Genomic DNA, 12,962 nt, shown 5'->3' with positions numbered 1-12,962 from the left:
TAAGTTGTTCGGCAAAAGAAACAGAGCACCAGCCATACCAGAAACAGGTTCAAAAGATGCTTTGAAACCACTCAGATATTACCTTTGTTGCATATATGCTGCTTTAATAGAAATCTTTGACGACACAAACCTGAAGTATTTATCTGAAAACACTTCCCAAATTGAAGCTAAGGCTCTTGCTGATGCAATTTGGAAATTCAAGTTTGTGGTATCCCTTGTTAGATGCTACAACACCCTTTCTGAAGACAATCTTACAAGCTAGCTACTACAAAATAAGGAAGCTAATTTAAATTCAGCTACAAGCCAACTGCAGGTGACCAAGAATTACCTACATTGTGTGGGCTGCAAGGATGCTGAGGGTTTTCATCAAGTTTTGATAGATGCCACTGAGATTGCAAAGGAGCTAGAAATACTGCCAGACTTTGAGACAGAGCAAGCTAGAAAAAGAGAGAAAGAAATGGCAGTCTGAGTATGAGAAGAGGCACTGCAAGGAGGTTTCTACTATGCTGTCTTAGACATGGCCATACAATCTGTTGAAGAGATATTCCAACAGCTACAACAATATAATTCCCTGTTAGGCTTCCTGTATGATGATAGATAGATAGATAGATAGATAGATAGATAGATAGATGATAGATAGATGATAGAGATAGATGATAGATAGATAGATAGATATAGATAGATGATAGATGATAGATAGATAGATGATAGATAGATAGATAGATAGATAGATAGATAGATGATAGATAGATAGATGATAGATAGATAGATAGATAGATAGATAGATAGATAGATAGATGATAGATTAGATAGATAGATAGATAGATAGATAGATAGATAGATGATAGATAGATAAATAGATAGATGATAGATAGATAGATAGGTAGATAGAAAGATAGATAGATAGATGATAGATAGATATAGATGATAGATAGATAGATAGATAGATAGATAGATAGATGATAGCTAGATAGATAGATAGATAGATGATAGATAGATAGATAGATGATAGATAGATAGATAGATAGATAGATATAGATATAGATATAGATATAGATATAGATATAGATAGATGATAGATAGATGATAGATAGATAGATAGATGATAGATAGATAGATGATAGATAGATAGATGATAGATAGATGATAGATAGATAGATGATAGATAGATAGATAGATAGATAGATAGATAGATGATAGATAGATAGATAGATAGATAGATAGATAGATAGATAGATATAGATAGATAGATGATAGATAGATATAGATGATAGATAGATAGATAGATAGATAGATAGATAGATAGATAGATCTAGAGCTGTATGAAACCTACAGGCATAGGGCTGTATATAAATTATAATAACAACAAAAATCTACTGAAGATGTACTTGAATTTGGAAAAACCTTTGATGCACAATGGAAGCAATGAAACTGATGCTGAAGCTCTGTGCAGTGAACATATAGCAATAGCCTGAAGACTTTCAAAGTCTATGCAACCACAAGGAATACTTCTCTTCATCCTGCAACAATACCTCAAGGATAATGTTCCTACTGTTTCTGTTGCTCTAAGGATCCTTTTCACACCTCCAGTGTCAGTGGCAAATGGTGAACTCAGTTTCTCCAAGCTCAGACTTATAAAAAAATTACATATGCTCAACAATGTTGCAAAAGAGACAAGTTGGCTTGACAGCTATCTCAATGGAACATGCCTGAGTATCAGCTCTTGACCCAAAGGAATTGGTGGCAAAATTTGCAAAGGAAGTGAGATGGTGATGTACCTGAAATTAAAACTTTTAAGAGACTTAAACTTTAACATTACAATTTACAAAATGATTCAAAATTATTTGTGTGCTAAAACATTTTCTTTTGTATTTGAGAAAGATAACCAAAGATCGTCGTATTACTTATTATTGCAATTTATTTATTTTTTAGCAGTTTCAAGTTTTGTGCTTTTCTTTTCTTTTTTCCAACCAGACTTAAGGGCTGCACAAAACCTTTCTGCCCTCCAGCAGAGAGGAATGGCCACAGGGACTGCCGCCCCTGCCTTCTACATCCCAAGGCAGTGGCCTCACCCTGACTAATGCTAGAGACATGCAGTGGTTGTCGATTTGCTCCTGGGCCAAGTTCAAGGTGTTACTATTAGCATATAAAGCCCGTAGCAACTTGGGATCAGTTTACCTGCGAGATCCCCTTGCCCCACCTGTGCCCACTCAGCCACTTTGCCAGCGGAACTGGCACTCCTGCAGGTGCCACATAACAGCCACATTGGTCAGCACGCAACCATTTAGTGTGGCAGCACCTGCACATCGGAACTCTGTCGAGATCAAGCAGGCACCTTCACTGTACTCTTTTTGTTGCCTGCTAAAAACAGTCTTGTTTAGAGGAGCCTATCCAACGCTTACAAAGTTGAGCTCTTTTTAATCAGTTTTGGTATTTTTACTTGTGTATGTTTTAAATTCGATTGCAAATTCTTGTTGATTTTACAGTGTTATCTTTTTGTAAACCACTGGGAGGTGGTTGGGTCTGGGTTTTTTGGTTTTGTGTTTTTTGTTTTTTTGCAATCAAGAGGTTATAAATCTTAGGAAATAAAAACAAATACAACAGACACATTTCTCCAGAATGCATGGCCCTGCATGCTTGCCGAAGAAGAAGAGGAAGACGGCGCTAGAGGGCACGACCTGAACCAGTGGATTCAAATGACAACAAATGATAAATTTCTTATAGCAAGAAATGTGGAAGGGATTCCTTCCGAAGGTGGTAGGCTCTCCTTCGTTGGAGGTTTTCCAACAGAGCTTGGATGGCCATCTTTCATGGATTATTTAGCTGTGATTCCTGCATTGCAGGGGTTGGACTAGATGACCGTGGGACCCGTTCTGAAACAACAACAAGAACGTGCTTAAGGTCAGGGGTGGCGAGGCTTCTGCTTCTTCTTGCAGATGATGCTGGACTGCGGGGTTGGGCAGCTCTAGCAGCAAGGCCGGTGACAGCTCCACACACGCGAGCGCCCAGCGGAAGCCGAAGGTGCACGTGTGAATCGTCCTCGGCTAGAGAAAGAGAGCGGCTCGCGCATCTCCATCTCTCCTCTCCCGCGGATGCTGCCCTCCGAGCAGCCGGGCGGCTGGCTGGCTGGCTGGCTGGCAATCTGGGGGCCCTGAAACTCCCACCCGGTGACAGATGTCAAGTCCAATTAAGCGACGCGCCTCTCGCTGGCAGTCCAATGGGATCGCCCATTGGGTAGCAACTTCGACGCGGCTGGGGGGGGGGGGGACATGCCGGCGCCTCCTCCCTCCTGCGCCTTTATAGCCAGCCGCTTCTCCGGGACAAGAATCCACCGGAACCTGCGGGGGATCCCGACGCATCTCTCCACCCCCGGCCCACCCCCAGCCCCCTTACCGGAGAGGCCGGCCCTCGGCTCCGGGGGGCCCTGGCTGCTTGGTGGGCTCCCTCCATGCGGAGCCCGGGAGCGATGCGCACCAGAGCTTGATGGGCAGCAAGGGGCCCCGCAGGCGGCCTGGGCTCCCTCCTTCCTCCCGCAGAAGGGCCAAGGCGGCGAGGGGAGACGGAGAAGGGAGGAAGGAGCAGGAAGAGGCGTCGTCTGAACAAAAGCCCCGTCGGGCCCGTCGCCTTGCGCGCCCGCGGAGAGGACCGCGCTCTCCTTCCTCCTTAGCGCACCGTCTCTTTTGTTGCGCGCCCCGATTATGGCAGGAGGCGCCGGCTGACCAGCACCACTGGAAGCATCAAGCCACAATTCAGCGTCCTCTGGCATTAGAGAGACCTGGTTAGAGACCTGCGGAGGTGTCGTTCTTCTCCCCCCCCCCGCATCTCCTCCCCCCCCCCCGGCCCGGATGTTTTGTTTTTTCTTTCCCCTAGTGCATTTTATTTCTCGTTTGTTGACAGTTGCGCTCTCTGCTTCCATTTCTGCGAGGCGATGAAAACGATTCCGGTCTAGCGATAGGATTTATTTTTTATTTATTTTTCATATGTGGATCACTTCCCCGCCCCCCCTCTCTATCTCTCTCCCTCTTTCTCCTTTTGTATTGTTTCATGTCCAAAGACTAAGATGAACCCTTTCTGGAATTTTATTTGAGGCGCGGAAAAAAGGGGGTCGGAGGCGTTGCAAGAAAGGGTGTCGTCAAGGCTCCTGCAAGGTAAAGTCCTTTAAAAAATGTTCACCAGGTGAGGCTGGCTGGGCAGCGTTCATGCGAACGGAACGGAAAACAGGGCGATGGCCCGGTTAGGCCGTAGGGATTTGCGTAAGAAGGTGCCTTAAAGATAAATTCAAAAATGATGATGATGATGGTTTTTAAAAGGGCTCTGAAGACCCACGTTCCGGGGAGGCACCTTCCCTCGAGTCGCCAGCCTAAGTATATAGATTTACTTGGCAAGCAGAAATAAATGCCTTCGAAATCCAAGGCTCGCTCGGGCAAACGAGGCTTCCAGCGCAGAACTTGGGCTCCGAAGCCCAGCCGAGCCGCCTTCCAAAGGCGAACGCTGGAGCGCAGGAAATTCCAGACAGACCCTCGACTTGTTACGTTCCAAAAACATTATTTTCCATTCGCGTTGTTCGTTTGCTTTTCAGCTAGACTATTATTTCCTTGTGAATATTAGTATTATTATTTTTAAATCTTAAACGCATTTCCGCCTGTTTTATATATATTTTTAAAAAACACCCGATAGCAACTTCGGAGAGAAACGCGTCGCCTCGCCTGTCCCCGAGATCTTCTCCAGGTTCAGCCCCGGAACCGGGGACAAAAGCAACACTTCCGTAATTGGCTCATTGTTTGCCAAATAACACCGGTGGGCTTTGGAGATCCTACGCAGCGCCAGGTTTCCAGGGCAGGCTGTTTCCCATCGCTCCCCGATATTTATTTCCACCGCTCTCCTTTAAATCCTTTGTAATAATAATGATTTCCTCTGGCATTAAACGGGAGGGGGACCTTTTAGATGATGCTGATTTCGATTTATATGCCGCCTTTTAACTGCAGATCCCAGGGCGGTGTGTCATTTTTGGTAAACGAAAACACTGAGCTTTGCAAAGCCTTGGCAATAATAATAATAATAATAATAATAATAATACAAACAATTTAATTTATGCTTGTCCTCGTCCTCAGGGACCCTGTCCCCTCCCCATCGCCTTTCCAGCTACTTCCTCTTCTCAGGAACTTCACCCTCCCCCCCCCGTTTGCAGTGACCCCTCCCCTCCCCCCAAGTGTCCCCCGGGTCATTCTCTCCTGCTTGGCACTGCATTGTTTTCTGAGATGCCCGCGTGTCCCTGGAAGTTCTCCCTGACAGATGGCAAGGCGCGCTCATTCCCTTGGCAAAGGCGCATCCTAGAACCGACGGGGCGATGGGTGGCGAGGGCCCTTCAGGATCCTCGCCCGGGGGAGCGCTCCGATCCCCAGCGAGGGCGGCTCCGGAAAGGCGCTCGCTCGGGCAACCGAGGTGGCCGGGGAGCCACTTGTGGGTTGGAGGAGGAGGGGCCTGGCCGGGGGCCGCTCTCCCTCCTCCTCCTCAGACTCCAGCCTCGCATTAACGGGCCTTGGGACGGAAAGGGGCGCCGAGGGCCATCTACTCCACCCCCCTGCAAGGCCGGAAGCTCAGCTTGTGGTCCATTTGAGCGGCCCCTGCTTAGCTTCGCAAGTGCACCTGATTGCTGCCCGCACTTCCTTCAGCTGCTAAGCAAACTAAATCCACCGGAGCCGAGAGAGTTTAAGTGCCCCTGAATTATACGTATTTGTATACCGCCTTTCATCTGAAGGTCACAGGGCGGTTTACAACATTGTTCTGGTATATGCATTTGCCGCGGGGGGGGGGCACAGATTGCAAAACAGGCATGTTAACATCCCTTTGAACAGTCCCTCCCCCCGCCTGCTCCTACGCGTGCGAGGAAAACCACCAGACACGAACAGGATCCTTAAACAAAAACAACACCCGGCGCTTTCTCCCTAAGGTTGCTGTTTTCAATGCAGTTGGATCCTCGCGTCGCCAGGCTGCAACTATTCCCGACGGTCGAAATCTTGATCTCGGACCTTGCATTGTCTGGTCCATTGTTAGGTGGTGAACCGAAAACGGATCGCCTTCGGGAGCTGAGATTCTCGCCAGGAGAGGAGGGCACTCTCTCCGATGCCTAACTAACTCACCGACTTAAAAACCGCATTCCTCGACGTTCAGGGCGTTGGCATCCGCTCGCGAGGCGCAACAAACCACAAATAGCTCCCCAAATAGTCCGACTTTCTGTATTTCACGCCGAGGTCGGAATCGAGGCTCAGCCTGGGAGCGGGGCGGCCTTTTGAGTTCAGAACTGGTCTCTCCGTAGCAACGGCAACGTAACTTTTGGATTTGGATTTAGAAAGCGGGAAGACAAAACCAGTCTTATTTGCGTCACTCTCACATACCCTTTACGTGGGAGCGAGTTTCGATTACTTCCGAATAAACCTTTGTAGGATAGCGCACTTCGAAACATTTAATGTCGATTCCGTTGTTTGGGAGCTGGGTTTGGATTGCTAAGGCTATTGTTATTTTTCTTTTGTAAACGAAACATAAACGGAGCAGCGGGCTTTTTTGAGCGTGCCCGCGCAGCAATAAATTAAGACAAAGTATAAATCAGAATAGATAAGAACGATTAACTGCCCTGTTACATAGTAGGTCCAGCAAAAGAGGCTACAGAGCCCTTCCTTTAAGCTTTCTGTCCTTTCCTCCGCCCTCCCGTCTATGAAATGTTCGGGCCCGTTGAGATTCCTGCATTGCAGGGGGTTGGACTGGATGACCCTCGGGGTCCCTTCCAATTCTATGGAATTCTATGATAATGTTAATAAGCACCCGTTGATCTAGAAGCTGGATAAGGTTCCATCCTGCCCGCCCTCAATGTGTGGCCTGAATTGCTGAAAATGTTGTGCTGGCAGATCGGTATCGATAGCATAGTCATGTCAACGCAATTGTAAAAGAACAGCAACGTAAAAACGGCAATAATATTGCTTGCGCGTGAAAGAGAGAGAGACAGAGAGCGCGTGCGCTGTGGTCAGTTCTTTGGGAGTTTGGACAGCGCGGCCGTGGTGGCTAAAGAGACATAGCTCTGACTCTGGCTCGAAGCAGGTCCCTGCTTCGAATCTCGCTTCTCCTTTGGACTTAGATAGGTGGCCTAGACAAGGCCTCCCCCCCCCCCACGTCGCCCGCCCCGTTTGTAACTGCCTATGGACCAGTCGGGGGTCATGGCAGCCCCCTGGAAGGAGAATGGCTCAAGGGTCGTTACGCAGCACTCTGCACCGCCCAAACGCTGCCCATATCTACATGCTGTTCTCTTGGTTGGCACCGTCGGTCTCAGGAGACAATGGAAGAGTAGCGATAACAATACCGGTCTCCCCATGGGAGGCCCTTCTTCGTGTGCCCCCTCTGTGAGAGGTCCAGAGGGGGGCAACAGAGGCAGATTTAGCGGAGCGCGACCGGTGCGGGTCCTCAGTGGCGCCGCAACCAGGAGGTGGAATGGAAGGCGAGAGTCGGGCGAGGGGCGCTGAATTTTGGCACCCCACAGGGTACCGCTGAAATCTGAGACCCCTGGTAGCAACACCAGAACGGGCCTTATCTGAGGTAGGTCCTCGTTCGTGCAGTGCTCACCCCAAGGAGGCTCGCCTGGCGCCTTCCTTACTCAGCGCCAGATTTATGGTGGCGCAGGTGGTTCTCCCGCACAGGGTGCCGAGCCAAGAGGGCACAAGATTGAGAAGAGCCAGAGTTGCGAAGACCTATTTGGGGGCACCAAATGTCGGCTTCACACCTGGCGCCATATTACGAAAAATTGCCGAGGTCTGCCCTGTTCACCTTTAGGCACCAGGCAAAAACATTCCTCTTCAACCAAACCTTGGGCTGATATGCAGCCTAGATGCTTTTAAATGCACTTGTGCGAGGGGGAGAATTCTTGGCCTGTTTTTTCACGCTTTGTAATTTGATCTTGTATTTTTCTATTGTGAGCCACCCTGAGATCTTCGGGTGAAGGGCGCTCTACAAATTTAACAAACAAATATGGCAAGGGCTGCGCATGGCGAAGTGCTTCGCCCGCTTGGAAGTACTTCTATGCCCGCGTTAAGTCTTCTGCCTCCCAGCTGCCCTCGCCCAGAGCTTCCTGGGTCTCTTTGCCTGGTCCCACTCCAGCTACTTTGTGTCACAGTTGATGGAAACGGGATTCCTCCAATGCAAAGCTTGCACTGCAAAGCTTGCGCCAGTCGCAGTGAGGGGAGAGCCTAACCCCGTGGTTTTCAAGGGGTGTTGGCGCGCCACACTGGTTTGGCCGGGAGATTCAAGGACAATCAAATAAACATTCAAACATTTCAGTGTAGCATGGTATGGTAGCAAAAGAAATTTTATTTGCAGAATATGGATAGATCTGTTCTCAAAATGAGAGCAAAAGCATCAAGAGATGCTGATGACCATCTCATAGTAGAAATGAGATTGTCCAGCAAAAGGAAGCTCACACCTCTCATTGAGTTTGTATACATGCTTTAGGTGCATATGCAAGAGGCTCGTTTCTAATTATACTTTGGGAATGTTCTTCAAGTTCTTATGAAGCTGCGTCGCTTTCTACTTTCTGGACGCCCCACAATTATATTATAAAGCAGTTGTGTTCTGTGTTATAAATCAAGCCCTGCTGGGAGTTATTTCTCTTTGCTTACCAATGTATTTCTTCTCCATAAGTCTGAGAAACCCTGGTTGGCGCTTTGGCTCGCCAGGCTGCCGTCGAGGGTGAGGGGCTGGCGGTCCTCTTTCTGGGCGTCGCTGCTGACGGTGCCTTCTCTCTTTGCCAGATGATGCTGAGCCCGGACCAGGCGCTGGACTCGGACCACCCGTCGTCGGCGCCGTCGGACCCGGAGTCCCTGGAGGCCAAGGGGCTTCGCAGCTGCTGCGCCTCGGACTTGGAGGCGCCCGACGGCGACGGGGCGGGAGGCGGCGGCGAGGGTCGCCCGGGGCCGCACCCTCAGCAGCCGCTGAGCCGCGAGGAGAAGCGCCGCCGGCGCCGCGCCACCGCCAAGTACCGCTCGGCGCACGCCACCCGGGAGCGCATCCGCGTCGAGGCCTTCAACCTGGCCTTCGCCGAGCTGCGCAAGCTGCTGCCCACGCTGCCGCCCGACAAGAAGCTCTCCAAGATCGAGATCCTGCGCCTGGCCATCTGCTACATCTCCTATCTCAACCACGTCCTCGACGTGTAGGACAGGCGCGCGCCTCCCTCCAGGGGCGGCGCCAGGCGGGGCGGAGAGGGCAAGAAACCCAGGGCCCGGGGTGGGGTGGACGGCGGCAAGCCGGTAGGGGTCCCCCGAAGGCCCGTCCTAGGCTCCCCCGGCGCTTTGCAGAGGCGCTGCCCGCGCTGGAAGCCAAGCGCACCGCGCGGCTTCCTGCGCCCCGAGGGCGCGCCTCTTCCTTCTGATCCCCGCCCTGAAGCAACTCCCCCGCTCCGCGGTAGGGTCCCAATTCAGCAAAGTGTTTAAGATCCCGACGGCAGCTTGGCGGGAGATCCCTTGGCTTTAAGCTCGTGCCTTAAAGGGCTTTCCTGAATCGGGCCCTAACAGAGAAACTTGAAATGGAACGGGTCCCTCCACCCGAGGGGGTCCCCATGGGTGGGTTGCCGCCTGCCAGGTTCCCCCTACCCACCGGGCAGCTCCCATTGCAGAAAGTGGAGATCTTCTTTGGGGGGGGGGGAACAAAACCCACAAAAGACCCTGAACTGTCAAAGTGCCCCTTTCTCTAGATCCAAAAAGTCTCGACTGCTTGCGACCTTAAAACATGTGATCCAGGAGTGCAGTTCAAAAGTAACTATTTATTTTTTATTTTGGGTTAGCAGAAGTAGAGTATTTTCCCCCGAGATTATTTTTTAAAATTTTGGGAGTGGTAAAGGTTTTGCGTTGAAGACTTTTGTGCCAACTGGTTTTCTATAGTCAAGTGTTTACATTTTCTTCTTCTGTGGAATAATTGTCTGACTTTGGAAGTGTTTGTTGGGAACCAGATTGTGGGTTTCGTTTTGCTCTGGGTTTATTGGACCACTTCCCCTGTTTCTAAGCGTATTTTATATATTCAGACTTTGTCCTTGAAAATTTATTTTGTGTGTGGAATCAAAACTAGCACTTCACTTGAAGTTTTTTGTTTTTTTTAATGTGTATGGTTATTCTGACTTGTAATTCTGTCTAAAAGGTATTTTGCAAACCATTTATAAGGGAAGTAGTTTTTGTTTGTTTGTCCGTACGTCTGTCTTTTTGTGAGCGTGTGTATATTTATGTGTGTTTTTTACAGACTTTTTTGTTTTGTTCTTTTTAAGGGAAGAAACAGGACTACTTTCCTTTATGACAACCAAAAAAGTTGACAACCAGAAAATGTTTCATGCTCTTTTGCTGTGAATCTCTTAAAACAAAAGTACGTTTTAGAGAAAGAAAGAAAAAAACCATCTGTTATCCAAAGATTTTAGTCTTTTTCAGGGTTTTTTGGTGTGTGTGTGTTGCTTTGTATAAGGCAATATTTTGTAGTGAAAATAGAAAATCTGGTTTCTATCGGAAGCGTTTTTCATATCTCTCATGAATGGTGCACTGTTTTGCATATAAATAAAATTATAAAGCAAAACTGGTGTTTTTAATTTTGGTTACAATACAACAATACACCAGCTATTCCAAGCGTACAATCCATTAAGAGTACCTCCCTTCTAAGCCACCTGAAATGTGTGGAACTTTTGCAGTAACCTGTATAATAGATAGTCCCACTGCACTCTGCACAGAGAAACAGGAAATCACTCTTGTTTGTCTGTGTTTAGATGGCTAGCCCTATAGTACTGCATAAGTATTATGTATTCCTTCCCACTGTATATATATATATATGTATGATCCTTTGGAAATTAGATTGTCCTCTTATTTGCTGATTATTATTAATACCCTTTTGCAGTGCAGTAGTGTGCACGTCTACTGAGAAGTAAGTCCAACGGAGTTCTACGGGACTTACTCCCAGGTAAGTCAGATTGCAACTTTGATCTGTAGAGAAAAACGCAAAAGAGTGAAAACTAGATAGAATAAAATGGGACACTTGACTGCTGCTGCTGCTGCTGCTTCAAAGAATTGAGGTCTGAATCTGACGTCCTTTTGCCTATTCTGGGGGCGAAAGGGACGAAAGTGAGAAGAGGAGGAAGAGAAAGGCCTGGTAGGGCGCTTGTCATCTCTTTGGGTCAGCAAGATTTTTCTCTTATCTTTTGATTCTGCAAGGACATCTTTCAACGCCGCTTCTCCAAAAAGCTGACCGCCTGAAAAAGGTTCAGTGGAAAGGTTTACGTTAGAGGCAGCATCATTGTTCCAGGACTTTAGCCACAGTCTGGGATGCCATTGCTCTGGCTTCAAATTGCATGGAGTCCATGGAGGCACCTGCCATAAAAGCTTGAGCTTTAAAGGTTTGGTAAGAATCTGGGAGTGTTGAGCTGGATCTTGGGGAGCAGATTGCAATAAATCCTCAAGCCAAACCAGACATGCTTGAGCACATGAGGATGGTGCGCAGGCAGCTGAACAATAAGAATTTGGACCTATTTGGCATTGTGTGTGACCCGCAGAGCCCTAGTTTTCTTTTGGTCTTGTAGCGTGGCTAAGAGAGGGATGGGATGTCCTTGGTTCAGCTCAGTCCCAGAAGGCAGCAGCCTGTCCTATGAGAACCCTGTCGGGATAATAGGTTTAACAAGCGCTTGTAAAGATTACTGGGATAATGTATGTAAAGTGCATTATAGAAATGTTGAGTGTTATAATTCAGGAACAGTAGAGGCTTGAAGGATGGCACACACCGGGAAGAGACTGGTGGATCTGACAGACTTTTTAATTTTTATCTTTGGCTGCTGTCTATCTGCTGGAAACCTTATAAATAAACAGAGTAGAGCTGGGGTGGTACAAAGCCATGGGCTAGGGCAGTGCTCCCCCCCTAAAAATGCTTAGGGGTATTCTCATTTTCCTACTCATATTGAAATACAGTGGTACCTCGGGTTACATACGCTTCAGGTTACAGACTCCGCTAACCCAGAAATAGTACCTCGGGTTAAGAACTTTGCTTCAGGATGAAAACAAAAATTGGGCAGCAGCAGCAGGAGGCCCCATTAGCTAAAGTGGTGCTTCAGGTTAAGAACAGTTTCAGGTTAAGAAAGGATCTCCAGAACGAATTCAGTTCTTAACCCGAGGTACCACTGTACTGCCCCTCAATGAGGCCAAACTTAGATTCACAAAATGTTTAGGGGTGTGCGTCCCCCCCAGAAAAAAAGCACTGGGCTAGGGGATTGCAATGCTCAGCAAAGCCCTCCCATTTTTACCTGCTAGGCATTAGAAGGGTAGGGAGAAGGCAACTAAAGAGAAAGTAAAAAAGTCCCAAGTCCATGGTTACCTTTAAAGGTAAGAAGAAGCAAATAAGAAACAGGAGGAGGAAGAGAAGAGAAGAGGCGAAATTAGATCCACATGCAAGCTCTGAGATGAGCTCAAGAGTGAAATGGGAAAACAAAAGCAGTTTACATATGAAATGGTTAAATACCATAAATTACAGTTTTTGGTAGGGCAAGGCGCTGGGGGAGACGAAGGGATTTCAATAAGTTAAAAATTTAGCTTGAAAACAAGTGCAGGGACAGAAAAGAGAGAAATCAAAGATCAGCCTGTTGAGAAGAGTGAGGATTGAGAATATTGATGGAGAGAGAAATAAAATAGCATGGGGAATACTTAAATTGGAAGACATGGATTTGTTTGTTTGCTTCCCCCGTATTGAGGTGGTGATCAGGTATATAGGAAAAAAGTAGCCTAGGGAAGACATCTGGAGTTGTTAGAAGACCCAGAAGGGCAGGAAGTATGAACTGCAGAAAGTATGAACTGACTAAATGACTATGAGGAAGAGTGCAAAGTGAAGGACTAAGAACAAAATCTGGGGAGCAACTGAAGTGGAGAGATCAGCCATATCAAAGGTTGCAAGGGAGCCAAGAGGAGTGA

At 47.7% G+C, this 12,962-nt stretch overlaps 1 protein-coding gene across 1 annotated transcript; it reads left to right on the top strand.

The window, feature by feature from the left end:
- Positions 1-3,840: 3,840 nt before the first annotated feature.
- Positions 3,841-10,591, top strand: NHLH2 (nescient helix-loop-helix 2). The gene is made up of 2 exons (XM_083420884.1): positions 3,841-4,148; positions 8,793-10,591. The coding sequence occupies exon 2, from the start codon at positions 8,793-8,795 to the stop codon at positions 9,192-9,194; it is 402 nt and encodes a 133-aa protein (XP_083277010.1). The 5' UTR covers positions 3,841-4,148; the 3' UTR covers positions 9,195-10,591.
- The last annotated feature ends 2,371 nt before the right edge of the window (positions 10,592-12,962 follow it).

This window comes from Podarcis tiliguerta (genome assembly GCF_965153285.1).
Source record: "Podarcis tiliguerta genome assembly, chromosome: 17".
NCBI classification, from domain to species: domain Eukaryota; kingdom Metazoa; phylum Chordata; class Lepidosauria; order Squamata; family Lacertidae; genus Podarcis; species Podarcis tiliguerta.
The sequence above is the reverse complement of the archived record's forward strand: the minus strand, read 5'-3'. Positions and strand labels throughout refer to the sequence as shown.

Excerpts from the sequence above, each read along its gene's own strand:
- NHLH2 (XM_083420884.1), top strand. The coding sequence starts at position 8,793 with ATGATGCTGAGCCCGGACCAGGCGCTGGACTCGGACCACCCGTCGTCG.